At 41.5% G+C, this 10,994-nt stretch overlaps 1 protein-coding gene across 4 annotated transcripts in view; it reads left to right on the top strand.

Moving 5' to 3' along the window:
- The window catches only part of UGDH (UDP-glucose 6-dehydrogenase), a 32,948-nt gene continuing 21,954 nt past the window's right edge, over nucleotides 1-10,994 (top strand). The window contains exons 1-3 of one of the 4 annotated variants that reach the window (XM_055588321.1): nucleotides 1-318; nucleotides 4,696-4,727; nucleotides 8,936-9,104. In XM_055588321.1, coding sequence (XP_055444296.1) covers nucleotides 8,943-9,104 — 162 coding nt within the window. In that variant the 5' untranslated portion in view covers nucleotides 1-318; nucleotides 4,696-4,727; nucleotides 8,936-8,942. Of the gene's footprint in view, nucleotides 319-4,691; nucleotides 4,728-8,935; nucleotides 9,105-10,994 lie in introns of all 4 variants that reach the window. The other 3 variants (XM_055588322.1, XM_055588320.1, XM_055588319.1) reach the window with 3 other exon arrangements.

The raw sequence follows: 10,994 nt of genomic DNA, 5'->3' as shown, positions 1-10,994 counted from the left end.
CTGGGCCCCGCAGGAAATTGGGGCGGGCCCTGGCCTAGCTTGGCGGGAGGGGGAGCAGGGATGCAACCGAGGGCAGAGTCCGGGAGGGCTTGGCTCCCAGGGAATGAATCCTCCGCCTTCTCGGGTGGAAACCTTTAAATACAGGCTCGGGCCCGGGACTCAGGGTGTGGCGCGGGGCATCCTGAGAAGGGTGTGCGGTGTGGGAAGATCAGACGGAGCAGGGCGCGAGTGCTGAAGCTGCGGCTGCGCGGCCCAGAGCGAGGAGCTGTCCGACCCGGGGGGATAGAAGCGGTTGCAGCACTCGGTGCCTGGAAGTGGGTAAGCGCCTTTCTCGGGCTGGCCCCGCCGCCCAGTGGGGTGCTCCCGGGTCCCGCCGGGATGTGAAAGGAGCCGGGCGGGGTGTGCGCGCTGCTTCCAGTCGCTCCCTGCGCGCGGTCCCAGGCTTTCCAGTGTCACGACTCTCCGTCTCCTCTTCTGGGCTCTGGGCGGGAATCGTCTTTTGGATCTGCTGCCTTGGAAGAGGGATAGCTTAGGCTTTTAATTCAAGACTCGGCGAGTCTTCCAACCGCTTCTCTTTTCTGCTTTCTCCCACTTTGCGACTTAAGTGAGATTTCCCTGGCGCCTCTGAAAGCCGAACATCACCAGAGGAAGTGGTCCTTTGCTTAGGGACCCCATTTTGGCCTCTGAATCAAAGTCTTTTGTGTTTAGAATTGCTCACATGGAGTGCTGCTGTTCTCCCTTCACTGACCGCTCTTCTTAAGAAACTGACAAGAAAACGAACCAGAGAGCCTTTTCGAAGGCGAAGTCCTAAAATTCCCTGTCGTGACATCTATATAGCTGTCCTGAAATGCATTGTTGGCTGCCACACCATATAATGGCTTTATTTCATGTTAAGAAAGGCCTTTCTTGAGTGTTTCAGGAGATCGTGTTTATGTGAGACCTTGAAAAATTATACCTTCTTGTATATAGGAAAATAATTGAGTAAGGTCGGGAATTCTGGTATATAGAAAAGAAGGATTCACTGATAGGGAACTTTTCAGGGATATACAGAGGATGAACTGTTCATTGACTGCCCTCAAAGACACAGCGAGTCTGTGAGTTTATTCAAATCCCCTAAGAAATGGACAACTGTAGTCTGGTCTGTTTCTTGGTGGGTAGGAGGGTGGTTCTGGAAATGAAAGAGGTTACTGTGTGCTCTGAGATGTGCTTGGTAGTGCCCAGCATCTAGTTTAAGGTAAGGGATTGACAACTCTGATTTAAAGGGTCTCATTTCTTCTCCTGTTGCTGTACTCCTTTAATAGGAAATCTGCACCTAATACTCATACTCCATCTTCTCTCTTGTTGTTTCCACAGCTTTACATGAAACCCTTTAGATATAAAGTTAACAGTCCTATTCATTGATTAAATATTTTCCCCAGGTCAGGCATTTGTTAGTATTTAATTTCTGAAATGTCTAAAATGATGTGTGAGGTTGATGTGACATCCATTGCCTTAGCTTTGTTGTTGTTCAGTCACTAAACTGCATCCGACTTTTTTGTAACCCCATGAACTGTAGCCTGCCAGGCTTCTCTGTCCATGGCATTTCCCAGGCAAGGATACTGTGTGGGTTATGATTTCCTTCTCCAGGGGATCTTCCTGACCCAGGGATTGAACCTGCATCTCTTGCACTGGCAGGTGGATTCTTTACCACTTAGCCACCAGGAAAGCCCAGTATACTGGGTAGTTATAAAGTATACTGAAGAGGGGTGGAGATGGAGGGATTATATTCACCTTAGATTGTAATAGGAGGTTCGCTCTTTGTTAGCCAGAGCTTGTAGGTTGAAATATTGATCTGAATTTGTAAAATTTTTAAAGAAAAATAGTTTGGAACAGCTTGGATTGCTGTGACTTTCCCAAAACACGGGGTCAAAAGTCATTTCAAACTGACTCGTTCTTAAGCAAATATTACCATTTCCCGGACAGCACAGTAGAGGATCAGAAGGTATATAAAAGTAGAAATTTAAAGTGGTACCAGAAGATATCTGTGTCAGGTGAAATACATCACTAACACTGTATCAAGCTCCATATTAAAGCTTATTGACGATTTTGTTGAAACTTCCAAGTGGTAATTTATTGGACTTGCAAAGATGGTACATCGGGCTTCTTCAGTAATTTCCCATTGTCATCTGCGAGCCATATGAAATAGCAACACAGGGGTACCCCAAAACACATGTAGTTCTATAATACAGGCCCACCTGCCATCAACAGTTTACCCTAGCTGCTTATATGAAAGGCGAGCTGAATATGGCCTGGCAACCAAGGTGGATAAGAAGTAACTCTCGGGGCTTCCCTGGTGGCTCAGTGGTAAAGAGTCGCCTGCCAATGCAGGGAACACAGGTTCAATCCCTGGTTCAGGAAGCTCCCACATGCTGCGGAGCAACTAAGCTGGTGTGCCGCAACCCCTGAGCCAGCGCTCTAGAGCCCAGGAGCTGCAGCTACTGAGCGTGTGTGTCACAAGTAATGAAGCTCGTGCGCCTAGAGCTTGTGCTGTGCAACAAGAGAAACTACTGCACTGAGAAGCCCTTGCACTGCAACAAAGACTAGCCCCCGACCCCACCAGCCACCACAACTGGAGCAAGCCTGCAAGCAGCGCTGAAGACCCAGCACAGCCGTAATCTTTTTTTTTTTTTTTAAAGAAGTATCTCTGAGAAGACATGCTAAAGTTCTACCTTAAGAGAAAGGATGATAGGATTTTGGACAATCTGCAAAAATACTGTGATAAGCCGTCTGAGCTAAAAATATTCCAATAACAGTTTTCATCTCAAAAAGACCCTTAATAAGAGTTACTTATCCAATTAATGTTTATTGAGAGCCTATTCTAGGTGCTTGGGTGAAGAGCAGCAGAGAAATGTTAGCCTAGGACCACCTTATTAAACTCTTGAGCCCAAGAGTTCATCATGTAGATATTCAACCCATGTTTATTGTAAGAATGTTAACAGAACCTGTTCTGGTTGAGATTGAGGGCATAGGCTGCCCTTACAACCTCTTGACTATGGGTTAAGTGATAACATAAAATCCTGTCGTTCTAAAGGCCTTGGAGAGTTCACTTTTTAGGTATTCCACATATCTTGGTTTTGATTAGAGAGGCCACCTATCCAGTAAGGGTGTTGCTGTGTGTGGTAGTCCTTCAGATTTGTCACAGTTCAGGACTTGACCTTCAGCCTTACAGATCTGGAAGGTTGATTTTTTTTTTCTCCCACAGACCCCATGGTTAATGAGGTTTTAGGTGTTAACTTATGAGGCCTAAGCTCATAAGAGACTGATGGATATACTAGGATGGAACCTTGCTAATACAGTAGGGAAATTTTATTCTAGTGCCTGGAATACTGATGTCTCAAACCCAGGTCATCCCTTTCTAGTGTTATAATTCCTGGCAATCTGAACTCATAAGGCAGAGTGGAATCAGAGCGAAGAATTTGGGGGTAATTTGCCATCCAAGCATTGGGAAAGCCTTTTCTTGCCTCACTGTTCTGAACCCAGAACACTTCTGACTTCCAGATTCTGTGTCACTCTTTAGACAGCTCTGAAATAAATGTCATTCTTCTTCTTAATGTTCCTTTTCCAGGGTCCAAGCTGATCATTCCCTCTTCTTTTTCTTCAATGGAGCTTGTTAGGCTCTAGATACATTAATGCCTTTGATTGTTATGGTTACTTTCAGAGGTTTCCTTAAGTTATTAAATTATAGCCTCCTGGATTTTTATGGTCATACCTTCCTGAAAAAGGCATTCAAGACCCACTTCCAATTCATTTCCACTCTAGAAGACAATTATTACCTGTTAATACTTTTTTTTTCTTTTGTAATTTTAAACTTTTGGGGGCTTCCCTGGTAGTTCAGTGGTAAAGAATCCACCTGCCCATGCAAGAGACATGAGTTCAGTCCCTGATCCAGGAGGATCCCACATGCTGAGGAGCAACTAACAGTGAATTGATCCTGTGCTCTGGAGCCTGGGAGCTACAACTGTTGAAGCCTGAGCTCCCTGAACTGGTGCTCCAAGAGTAAGAGAAACCACTGCAATGAGAACCTCATACACCGCAACTACAGAGTAGTCCCCACTCACTGCAACTAGAGAAAAGCCTGAGCAGCAACTAAGACCCAGCACAGCAAAATAAATAAATAAATAAAATTTTTTTTAAAAAACAAAACTTTTTATTTTGTATTGGGGTGTGTGTACTTAGTTGCTCAGTCGTGTCTGACTCTTTGTGACCTCATGGACTGTAGCCCTCCAGGGTCCTCCATCCATGGGGATTCTTCTGGCAAGAATACTGAAGTGGGTTGCCATGCCCTCCTCCAAAGGATTTTCCCAACCCAAGGATCGAACCCAGGCCTCTTGCATTGCAGGCAGATTCTTTACCATCTGAGCCACCAGGGAAGCCCAAGAATACTGAAGTGGGTAGCCCATCCCTTCTCCAGGGAATCTTCCCGACCCAGCAATCGAACTGGGGTCTCCTGCATTGCAGGTGGATTCTTTACCAGCTGAGCTACCAGGGAAGCTCCAATTAACAATGTTGTGGTAGTTTCAGCAGAATAGCAAAGGGACTCAGTCATACATAAACATGTATCCATTCTCCCCCAAACCTCATTCCCATCCAGGCTGGCGTATAATATTGCCTCTCACTACTTAACATCCGCTTTTTTTTTTCCTTGTAACTAGGCAGATCGTCTCACTTCTTTGGACTCATTTCTGTATGTAAGTCCTTATCTATTCCCTCCTGTTATCTGAAATGCCCTCCTTGCTTATATTTCCTTTCTATATCCAATTCATTCTTTAGGCCAGTCTTTTACATTTCCCTCGATGTAGGTTGCTTTCTTATTTTGATTCCTCTGGACTTTAACACTTATTTTGTCATCTAGTTGGTTATACTCCCTTGTATAATTTAACCATGTTATCTGGGTGCTACTGATTCCATTTTATCTTTTGCTGCTGCTGCTAAGTCGCTTCAGTCGTGTCCAACTCTGTGCGACATAGACGGCAGCCCATCAGGCTCCCCCGTCCCTGGGATTCTCCAGGCAAGAACACTGGAATGGGTTGCCATTTCCCTCTCCAATGCATGACAGTGAAAAGTGAAAGTGAAGTCGCTTAGTCGTGTCCGACTCTTAGCAACCCCATGGACTGCAGCCTACCAGGCTCCTCCATCCATGGGATTTTCCAGGCAAGAGTACTGGAGTGGGGTGCCATTGCCTTCTCTCTTTATCTTTTAAGTTAGTTTAAAAGTCACCTCAGAGAGACTTGCTTTACCCTAAATAAAATGGTCCATTCCCCACAGTGTTTCTTTTTCAGCTTTACTTTTATTTCCTTTATGTGGAGTTTATCACAACTGCCATTGTTTGGTTTGCGCGCTCTCCTACTAAAATATAACCACCTAAAGGTAGGAACTCTTGTCTGTCCTGGTCACTGTTGTATCTATAGGACATAGAACAATAGTGTCTGATACATGGTGGGGTCTTTAATAAATGCTTTTCAGTTGAATTATTCCCTAAATAAATTGTTAAGTAGTTGAGGGTCAGGACCTATATTATTCTGTGGCCAAATTCTCTGCTGTGCCCACACAGTAGACCCGTAAGTTGGGAATGTTAATTTTTCATCAAGGAGAAGAAGGGGATAAGCCTGAAGAAAGTTAAGGCATTTTTTCTGCAACCAGATGCCAAGATTCTTCTTCTGTAAAGGGGATAGCAGCAGTGAATGCTGGAGATACATCTTTGGTAAGCCTGCTCCAGGCCCAACTCTCCCTCCCACAGGTGGGAACTTTCAGAACATTCCCCTCAGCTTTAGCCACTTAGCAATTCCAACGCAGTCATATCTCCCTGTACATTTTCCTTGTCTGTAGGGCACTTGAGGCCGGGAGAGTATTAACAGGCAGAACTGAAAAATAGAAAGGTGAAGTAATGAAAGATACATGGTTGCCGAAAGTTTATTTTTCTAGGCCCAGTGTTTTTCTTAAGGTGAATCCTGGAATACTAACAAAGGTTTCCTGTGGTAGCAAAGTAGATAAGGATGGGGTAGGTGTGAGGCTTCTGTTTACCTTATTACACAGATATTTTTTGGCTGCCCCAAGGTGGAATCTTAGTTCCCTGACCAGGGACTAAATCCAGACCAACTGCAGTGAAAGTGTTTAACCACAGGACCACTAGGGAATGCCTCAGATTTAATTTTTGATTCATATGAATTATTACCTATTCAAAATAAAAATACATTTAAAATATTACTTTGTATGCATATTGCTAAGCATATTGCTCTCTTTCAAAAGTCATTAGGTTACAAATTCTGTACATATGTACTGTTTTACTAAAATTCCATTTTAAGTTATTAAAAGGTCATTAGAGGGAATTCCCTGGCAGTCCAGTGGTTAGGACTCTGTGCTTCCTCTGCAGGGGGCTGGGGTTTGATCCCTGATCAGGTAGCTAGGATCCCATAAGCTGCACAGCCAAAAAAGAAAAAAGGAGTCATTAGAGATCAGACTCTGGGAGTTGATATCTTCTAATCATAACCAAAAGATTAATTTATAAACCAGATTATTTGTTTATTAACACAGACCAGGATACTTGTACGGGTTGTCAAGCCATTCATTTCCAGTAGGGAAGCTTACCTAGAGAACCAGTGAAGATTAGAACATTGTTTGATTAGTGCAAATTCATATCAGGGGGAATTGGATCATCTTAATTATGTGCTTTGTGTACCTTTTTTCACTATAGGGATATACTTGCCAGGCATTGTAATTAGGTGAGCCTTCCATATTACCTTCTCTGATCCATGCAGCAATATACTAACAGGTTCTTAAACTCTCTAATTCCCATTTTCCTTCTCTTTGGAATCCATGAATGGGTTAGATCAGATGATGTCTGAGGTTAGATTTAGTCCTTGGCAAGGACAAAATTTCTAAGAATTTGATCAGTTTGATTATTTTTGTTCTTATTACTGAATAAACTGACATTCTTTTGTATAACTCAGTCCCTTGTCATTTTGATTAGTGTGAATCAGTTCACCTAATCACTTGAAAAGTCATCAAAATCTGTGACATAGCTTTGCTAACTACAGAAATTAGTCTAAGTAGCTAAGTCGTGTCCCACTCTTGTGACCCCATTGACTGGCCCGCCAGGTTCCTCTGTCTATGGGATTCTCCCAGCAAGAATACTGGAGTGGATTGCCATTTCCTTCTCCAGGAGATCTTCCCAATCCAGGGATCGAACCCAGGTCTCCTGAATTGCAGGATGATTCTTTACCAACTGAGCTACGAAAGCCCAACTACAGAAATTACTTTCCTTTAAATATTTCATAGTTTCTGATTAAAGTTGAAATAGAGTTTAAGATCTTTGTCCAGTACCTAAGAAAGAATTGCTGAAGCCAAACTGTGCAGGGAATATAATCTCAGGTCAATTTTGGGCTTAGAACTAATCTTAATATCTGTCATTTTAGTCTAAATCTCTCATAAAGCTGACCTTTGTACACCAACATTTAGTTAAGCAAGAATTGCACGGGTGTGTTCACCTATGATTTTCCCTTGGCAATCAAAGTTATGCTACTGTGTTAGAGAGTAAAGGTTTTATTGTGCTGCTTGACTTTCTAAATATTCAGTAGAGTTCACTTCATTTCAGTTGCTCAGTCGTGCCCGACTCTGCGACCCCATGAATCGCAGCACGCCAGGCCTCCCTGTCCATCACCAACTCCCGGAGTTCACTCAGACTCACGTCCATCAAGTCAGTGATGCCATCCAGCCATCTCATCCTCTGTCGTCCCCTTCTCCTCCTGCCCCTAATCCCTCCCAGCATCAGAGTATGCATATGGCTAAGCATATTGCTCTCTTTTCCAATGAGTCAACTCTTCGCATGAGGTGGCCAAAGTACTGGAGTTTCAGCATTAGCATCATTCCTTCCAAGGAAATCCCAGGGCTGGTCTCCTTCAGAATGGACTGGTTGAATCTCCTTGCAGTCCAAGGGACTCTCAAGAGTCTTCTCCAACACCACAGTTCAAAAGCATCAGTTCTTCGGCGCTCAGCCTTCTTCACAGTCCAACTCTCACATCCATACATGACCACAGGAAAAACCATAGCCTTGACTAGACGGACCTTTGTTGGCAAAGTAATGTCTCTGCTTTTGAATATGCTGTCTAGGTTGGACATAACTTTCCTTCCAAGGAGTAAGCGTCTTTTAATTTCATGGCTGCAGTCACCATCTGCAGTGATTTTGGAGCCCCAAAAAATAAAGTCTGACACTGTTTCTACTGTTTCCCTATCTATTTCGCATGAAGTGATGGGACCGGATGCCATGATCTTCATTTTCTGAATGTTGAGCTTTAAGCCAACTTTTTCACTCTCCACTTTCACTTTCATCAAGAGGCTTTTGAGTTCCTCTTCACTTTCTGCCATAAGGGTGGTGTCATCTGCATATCTGAGGTTATTGATATTTCTCCCAGCAATCTTGATTCCAGCTTGTGCTTCTTCCAGTCCAGCGTTTCTCATGATGTACTCTGCATAGAAGTTCAATAAGCAGGGTGACAATATACAGTCTTGACGGACTCCTTTTCCTATTTGGAACCAGTCTGTTGTTCCATGTCCAGTTCTAACTGTTGCTTCCTGACCTGCATACAGGTTTCTCAAGAGGCAGCTCAGGTGGTCTGGTATAGGTCACTCTAATCTTTGTCACACTTTTTCAGTGATATCAGTTACTATAATTTTTTCCATGTTTTGTGCTGGTACAGCTGAGAACAGGCTAGGTCATCCAATTGGAACATTACTTTTTTTTTTTTTAATCACTGTTTTCATAATTCTTAATGGGTCTGAATGTAGGAAATCTTTCCCTATACCTGTCACTTTGACAGTTTTTATAAAGTGTGATGAATGTGCAGTGTAATTTCTTTAAATTTTCTGCTCCCAATAGTCAGTCTTACTGTTTCTCTTCTAGTACAGTCATGTTTGAAATTAAGAAGATCTGCTGCATCGGTGCAGGCTACGTCGGTGGACCCACGTGTAGTGTCATTGCTCACATGTGCCCTGAAATCAGGGTGACGGTTGTTGATATCAATGAATCAAGAATCAATGCATGGAACTCTCCTACACTTCCTATTTATGAGGTAAACCATATTAAACAATGCATCGTTCTTATGCTCTTTGCTTTCTTACTTTTTTTGCTAATTTAATTTGATGTAAAACTCTATGACTGTAACTGATAGGAATAAAATGGTAAGGTCTAAATACAAATTATGAACATTATAATTATGTCAGATATGTCCAGGAAAAATGTGTAGAAAAAAGTTTACTGAATATTAATAATTGTTGTATTAGTGGAGTGAGATGACGAGTAATTTTCCTCTCTATTTTCTAATTTTGTCTGTTAGTATGGCTACCATATTATAATAGTGCAATTAAAAAGTGGCATTCTGTAAAAATAAAAATTAAAAAACTGGTTGTTTCTAATATTGATTCATGTAAGCCTATTATATTTTTGGATTATTGTATTTATATTAGATAAACCTTGAATGAATAAATGGTGTCTTTCATGTTCAGTGTTCAGTATCACAAATTTGTTTAAATTGGAATTTCAGTATTTCTTTAATTTAGAGAACTCATAGTTAGGAAAATGTGTCTCTATTTTATTAAGTAAGGTTTCATTTTTTTAAGTTTTCCTAGTAAAAAGAGTTCATGATATTATCCTTTTGAAACCCAACAGAAAAAAGCATTTGAAAGTTTTGAGGATAGCATTTTTCTCCAACATCAATATATTCTTTTTTTTTTTCCCAGAAAAGTTTTGTTATTTATAAGACTCTTATCAACTATAGTCTTTAAGCAGTCTTTAGAAGGGGAAATCTCTGTAAGATAAATCTGCCTGCTATTTATAGGTGTGTGAATAGAAATCCAAGATTTGTTAATATCTCAATCAGACTTAGAATTTTTTTTAAAAGCCCTCTCTGTATGTGGTAGCTTCTGTTTGTGCTTTACCCTTTCTTCCTCTACCAGATGAACCTCCCATAATACTTCTTTAAATACCTCAGTGTGATAGCATTTCTTTCCCTGTTAGATAACATTACTACTATTTTGGTTTGTGGGGATTTTTAGAAGCATTTTGGAAAGATAACTTGATTAAAAGTTTAATAATTCTGATATCCATAAAAGGGCTGGAAGTCATCTGAAATCTTGTGAACCATGTTTATATCCAGTCATTCAGTTGATTACTGAATTGATTATTACATAATTATTATGCCAACATAACTTTTCAAACACAAAGTGTAACAGAATGGCTAAAATTATGACTGCTGACCATGCCAAGTGTTGACAAGGATTTAGGGCAATTGGAACCTGTATGCCTTGCTGTTGTTTAGTTGCTAAGTTGTGTCAAACTCTCTGTGACCCCATGGACTATGGCTTTCCAGGCTCCTCTGTCCATGGGATTTCCTAAGCAGGAATACTAGAGTAGGTTGCCATTTCCTTCTCCAGGGGATCTTCCCAGCCCAGGTATCAAACTCATGTCTCCTGCATTGCAGGCAGATTTTTTACCACTGAGCCACCGAGGAAACGCTTATATACTGCTGATCAGAGCATAAATTGGTACAGCCAGTTTGTAAAATGTTTCAGCGGTAATTATTAAAACTGAAAATATGCATAGTCTGACTTAGGAATTCCACTTCAAGGTGTATATGCAACAGAAAAGCTCACATATATGCACCAAAAGACAGTATTATTAACAGTGTTATTCCTAATAACCCCAAATGGGAAACACCCTACATGTTAATTAGCAATAGAATGGATACATAAATTATAGTTTAATTTTATAATAAAATACAATACTACATTGAAAAATCAATGAAACTACTCCTGCATGCAAGCATACATTTAAATTCTCATAAAAGTAACAAGTCATTGGACACAAGGTAGTCCATACTGTGTATCCCATTTATATAAATTTCAAATATAGATATACTGGTCTGGTGGTAGAATTCAGCATGATGGTAGTTTGAGGGATTGTA

Source organism: Bubalus kerabau, chromosome 7 (genome assembly GCF_029407905.1).
Source record: "Bubalus kerabau isolate K-KA32 ecotype Philippines breed swamp buffalo chromosome 7, PCC_UOA_SB_1v2, whole genome shotgun sequence".
In the NCBI taxonomy this organism is placed as follows: domain Eukaryota; kingdom Metazoa; phylum Chordata; class Mammalia; order Artiodactyla; family Bovidae; genus Bubalus; species Bubalus kerabau.
The sequence above is the reverse complement of the archived record's forward strand: the minus strand, read 5'-3'. Positions and strand labels throughout refer to the sequence as shown.